Here is a 6000-nt window from a genome sequence, read left to right on the forward strand (position 1 = left end):
AAAGTTTACTAGATCCAGTTTCGACCTAAACTCCGCTCGAAATTGATGGCGCGCGCGGAATTGCGCGATAAACTGCCGTGTACAATTGTAATGCACTCGCCATGTTTGTAATATTTATACAATTAGTCCGTATTGCTTCGACTCCTTTTCAAAATCTTTATACGAGGATCTCCTAGAAATGTTGATATTTATAAAATTAGTTTTCTGCCCATATCCTCATTTTTCGACTCTTTTTCGAGAAATTAATGATAAGTTCTGTTAATTCAAATTATCAGATCATGAAGAACCAGGTGCGAGTTTTTAAGTGCCATGCGACAAAAAGAAAAATTAAGACCACATTTAAATTGACAATGTACATATATCTAGAGGATAATCCACCGACGGAAAATCTAGATATAAACGAGAACGTGCACCGAAATTGCTCAAAACTAAGAGGTTATTCGGAGCTCGTGATCGTGTGCAAAGCGCAAAGATTATATTTAGAAAGGAAGCACAAGAAGCAATGCGTGCAAGAGAGCAAACGTTTTTTGTATAAAAATTTTTATACGAGGATCTCCTAGAAATTTTGATGACACAAGTGGACCTAGGAAAAATGAAACTAATTCCGCGTTGAAATATCGTAATCACGTCGATTACGCGTATAATTAATTGCAGTGTGAGAAATCATAATATCCGTAATATTTGCAATATATATATATATATATATATATATAAAATTTATCCTGTATCATTCTATATTCTCTTTCATATTTCCGCATTGTTTTTACTCCTATATGAACGCAATTAGTTCTGTATAGACGTAATTAGAATAATTTTTATATAAACAAAAAAATTTCAATAATGCGGGTAAACCTTGGATCAGTCAGAAGTAATTCTATTTTTAATGAAATGCTCTAATTATGATAAAACGCTCAAAATTACGTATATTATTAATTAATATTAATGTAAAGCAACAATGACATCAATGTTTTCATAGGAAATTAATTGTAGAAACAATCTCAATTAATTTTTAATTTTGCCGGATCTTAAAACACGCGAAAAGATTTAATCGTGACATTGTTGCGACGCTGCGAAGAAATTTCTCGCAATTGAAGTATCACAGGACTTTCGCGTGTCTCGGAACAGAGGAAGGGGCGAGTTTCAAGGTTAGAAAAAATTGACTCGGTGTTTCTTTCTTTACGAAAACATTTACAAAATTGATTTATTTCGTGAATTCAGAGTACTGCGACGAGGGGAGGAAGCGTCTTGAAGTTCAACCGCCCGTCGCGATGGAATTTGCGATGTTGGGCAACAGGTAGGTAGGTTTGTAAGGTAGGTAGGTAAAAACAGGGCACGGGGATATGCGCGCGTGACTTTTGGGGGGAAAAATTCATCTAATAGTGGCCGTGGCCGTGGCCGTACCCGTAGCCGTAGCCCTTAACGAAAACGGGGACCGTCTCCTTGACGATGACTGGAGTCGGAACCGCGACTGGTACGGCGTGTGGGACCGGAACTGCGACTGGCTCGGATACCTGAAAAACATGAAATATCGAAATCGATTAATAACAACAATAATAAGAAAGGGAAAGTCTGAAGGACAACTTTCAACAGTCAGTTCGCAACTTTGTACTTCGACGTTAAGGCGGAGCGAAAGGCGAGAACTTCTCACTGTCAACAACTTTCCGCTCGGAATTTTACCCGCCGAGCCATATATTTCGTAATGTAATTTTTTATCCTGTTAATTATATGTATCACACTAAATATCTCACTTCTATCGTATTATTTTTTTAATAACAGGTTCTTTGGCCGATTCGAGGTCGAAGTTTCCTCAACGAGAATATCGAGGCAATTAATATTAAATTATAAACGATTGAAAAGGAAAGGCTTTACGTAACCTAAACTTCAAAGAACCAAATGAAAATCAAAGCTACATTCTTCGGGGCTATTTTGAAGGGAAGTTCGTTGTCATAATATTTTAATTTAAGACTTAGTTGCAAGAATACGCAACGTTAAGAATTACACATTCTCGAAAAACCACTCAGAGAATTGTCTTCAAATTGTTCGAAGAATCTATTATTACGGAAGAGTAAAACGAAAACGTAACACTATAAACATTTTAAAGTCTTTTAGTAAAATTTCTGATATCGTTAATTAATTTTACTTTCAATTTCAATTTAATGATGATTTTATGCGCGGTCGTACAGTGCGTAACTAAAAAAATTTGCGAAAGCATAAATTAAAGTTATTATTATATTAATTACATTTATTATGCTTGTGTTACCCTCACATGCTATTTTCGCGCGACTCGAAAACGGTGATCAGGCAATTAGTCTTCTTACGTAAGGACGTAATTAGACAGAGTAATTGCGATCCCGATATATTCGCGATCACGAATCGGCTTTCCTCGTTGATTACGTCTCTGCAGCGGCGATCGTCAAGTAATTTTCGCTGTAACTCGCCGCGGCGACTGTAAAATTTCGCTCGACCTGCCACCGATTACATCTCTCTCTCTCTCTCTCTCTCTCTCTCACACGTGCGCGCGTTTACCCGCTCCAATACCGCGTAACGTCCGCATGAACGATCGGAAACTGTGGTTCTTGTCGCAACGAGCTCGAACACTTGTTAATTAATTAATTAGTTAATTAACGGGGACGCGGTTAATTAGCTAAACTGAGAGATAGCTGCGGCGGCGCTCTTCCGTTACGCACACGCGCGTTAATAAACAATATGATCGCCTCCCGATGTTGCTCTTGAAAGTCGGGAATAATGAGACGTACGTTATTATAACCAAAGAGTCAGCTAACAATTATCGTCACTATTTCTGCGTGGAGAAATTGGCGAGATTCGATATAAATAGCGCCGCATCGTTACTCAAATCCGCGCGATTACGCTTCTGATCCTCGTCAAAACTCGAAGACCACGGCGGTGTCATAACAAGTTAATTGCTGCGACGGTCATCGGTGACTGGTACTATGATACCGTCACGTGTCATTAAGTGTCACAAAGTATAATTATATATAATTAATGACATTTGAAAAATCGGTCATACGGTCAATAGAAAGCCCGTGAAAACAAGTAAACGACATAGAATGTCGAATTAAATTTATTTATTATTATAAATTTATCCACCGTCTCTCTTTGGTAGTTCAACCGTTAATTAACGATCGACAGAAATCAACGCAGTCGCCATTATGTGTTAACACGTTGAATACCATGATAATTACCAGTGACTGGAATCGCAATACTATCGCGGCTTATCGAATGAGGCGAAAATTAATTTGACTCGAGAAATTTCCAATTATCAATATTATTCAAGCTATTTTGATAACGAAGAAAAGAAACTGGCCAAATAAAAGCAAATCGCTATTGTTTTGGTGCCTTCAACGTTGTCGACTTTTATCGTTGGTCTTTGACTATCGTCGAAACACGAGATGAATGAGTTTCTCCGTTCTGGCCGGTCACCCGTACGTTTCGTTGAACGTTTTAAGTGCTTCTTTGTTAATCAACGAAGAAGATATTATTCGATTGAAATAAATTCGTCAATAACTTACCTTGACGGGGACGGGGTATGGAGCGGGTATCGTCACTGGCACCTTAACTTTGACCGGAACTGGGTAGGGTTTCTCTACGGGAACCGCGATCGTCTTGGTTTGAACTACAGGGTACGGCTGCGGCACCGGGACGGCTACTGGAACCGCGTGCGGGACGGCGACTGGAACCTGAAGACGACGCGCAGGAGTCAGATTCGACCGTTCATTTCGCTCGTAGTTTCGAAACGCCGAAGTGGTGTCGTTATGAACGACGAGTTTCCGGCAACGAGCGCTTCGACTACTCGGAAACGTGTTACTCTTCGACTATCGTACCTTGACGGGCACTGGACGGTCGACGGGAACTGCGACGGGCACGGCGACAGCCTTCTCCCTGACGGCAATGGCGACGCCACCTAATCCACCTAATCCACCATATCCGCCATATCCGCCATGTCCACCATAACCAACGTCATATCCACCATGACCACCGTAATCACCCAAACCGTACAGGCCGCGCTTCTCCACGGTCTTCTCCTCGGTGGCGAGCGCCACGGAGATCAGCATCAGGCAGATCTGCAAGGCAAAGAAAGGTAAAGAAAGGAACAGTGATAAAACAAGTCCGTCGGGAATCCATGGTTGGTTGAAATTTGCGGATGAATTGATCCAAATAAATCGATAGGAGAGAAATATAAATGTATATAATTGAATAAAAACATATATAATATATCAACCATCCCCAGTAAACATTAACTATCAATGCTATAATTTCCCAATCAATTAACAATGTAACTGTTATGTAACACATGCATTATATTGCATTTACATTGTCGAGTGGGAAATTGTAACATTGATATTACTTACTGTTGCTGTTTACTAGGTATATTGATAATAGATAATGTAACTAATAGATAATAAAAATAAAAAAATATATAAAGAGATGTAAATAGATACTAAGTGGATTCAAAAGCTTTTTTCCATAATCACCGAAGAAAAACAAATGTTGAAATGAAAAAATAAAAAACACTTTTCAAATACAAACATGCTGGTAAATAAAATGTTCTATTAGAATTCTAGTGAAAATTGTAATTCTACGAGAAAAGATAATCAAGCTACTATATAGACCGAGGGATAAATGAATGTGAAAAAATGAATAAATATAAAATAAAAATGAAGAAATAAATTAATGGCGCTCCGACGAAGTCAAGTGTATCTTAAAACCGGGAGATCCCGTGACGCGAACAGATGACTTCCCCGATTATTTTTTAACCATTCTCGGTGATCGCGAAACTTCGATGCGACAGATCTCACTGGAAATGTCACATCGAGACACAGGAGCGTCGATCTCGAGCGGACTCCGCGGCGGAGCTCTACGTTCTCTCCTCATCGTCGTGTCGTGAGAGAAGAGTATCGTCGTTCACGACGATAATCGCGGATCGCGGGTCGCGGAGGAACGTACCAGGGCCTTCATGTCGAACGTTACTTTGGCGTGAGAGTGAGTCGTGTGGTAAAATAGATCGGTTTCTGTCTACAGGCTAGAAAAGCAACCCTTTATATAGGGAATTGACTTTCATTTCGCGCCTGCACCCCGCCAATGAGAAGCCAACGGCCGGCCGGCTATCGCCACACCTACCTAGACTCGTGCACTATTTACTCACGATATGCATCACATGCACACACGACGTCGCGACAAGTACACGAACATACACACACACACACACATTTATACATATATTAAAACACATAATGCGCAACGAAAGAGGAGGAGGAGGAGGTTGTATAACACGCTAAACGTGCGCGAGAGACGCGAACGTTAGTAAATGGAGCGCGCGACTACTTTATGCGGACATTTGCATACACGCGCGCATTTTGATGCAGCGGCAAGACGGAGCCTTAAAGAGACGACGACGACGTCGAGATTTTTCCACCCGCCTCGCGAGACCCACCACGCGCGAGCAATGTTGTGGTGATTGTCTCCTAAGTCGGGGCTCGGACTTACGAAACCGCGGGAATACCGAGCGGAATCCGATCGGATCGTTTCGTGATTCGCCGTGGGCGACTACTACCACCTTAAAGAGTCACGGGGTGACGCTTCTCTAGTCCTACACTTTTTAGTCGACCGGAAACCGGAAACCGAATTTTTTTTTACTTAACACGTTCGCTGCTACGATTCATTTGGGAAATTGTCTGCCATTGAGTTTTAATTATTTTCTAACGTATTTAATTTTTTTCCTTACTAAATAAACCAAAATTCTTTATGATACACAATCAAAATGCAAAACGAAAGGGCTTCAATGATAAAATAAAGTAACAGTAAGAGCCTGAGAATTTAATGCGTAGCTTATTTATTACTAATTGTTCATTTATTTGCTTCATTCATTCTCTTGTAAGGCTCCTTCTCTTTCATATTTTTTGTTTTGTCGTCATGTAATGTAGCCACGTAATATTTGCCTGTCGCTTTATTTTCACACCTCATACCATTAACTTACGAAAA

At 40.2% G+C, this 6000-nt stretch overlaps 1 protein-coding gene across 1 annotated transcript; it reads right to left on the reverse strand.

The window, feature by feature from the left end:
* Positions 1 to 1167: 1167 nt before the first annotated feature.
* On the reverse strand, positions 1168 to 5032 carry LOC106740616 (cuticle protein 65-like). Its single transcript, XM_014611824.1, has 4 exons — positions 4966 to 5032; positions 3843 to 4082; positions 3531 to 3698; positions 1168 to 1511 (listed from the first exon to the last, which is right to left on the reverse strand). The coding sequence occupies exons 1-4, from the start codon at positions 4975 to 4977 to the stop codon at positions 1374 to 1376; spliced, it is 558 nt and encodes a 185-aa protein (XP_014467310.1). The 5' UTR covers positions 4978 to 5032; the 3' UTR covers positions 1168 to 1373.
* Between the last annotated feature and the right edge of the window lie 968 nt (positions 5033 to 6000).

Source organism: Dinoponera quadriceps, unplaced genomic scaffold (assembly GCF_001313825.1).
Source record: "Dinoponera quadriceps isolate SergipeBrazil2010 unplaced genomic scaffold, ASM131382v1 scaffold278, whole genome shotgun sequence".
In the NCBI taxonomy this organism is placed as follows: Eukaryota; Metazoa; Arthropoda; class Insecta; order Hymenoptera; family Formicidae; genus Dinoponera; species Dinoponera quadriceps.

Coding starts and splice junctions, on each gene's coding strand:
- LOC106740616 (XM_014611824.1), bottom strand. Junction 3,699..3,842: donor ACCGTCCAGTGCCCGTCAAG/GTACGATAGTCG, acceptor CGTCGTCTTCAG/GTTCCAGTCGCCGTCCCGCA. Junction 1,512..3,530: donor CATACCCCGTCCCCGTCAAG/GTAAGTTATTGA, acceptor CATGTTTTTCAG/GTATCCGAGCCAGTCGCAGT.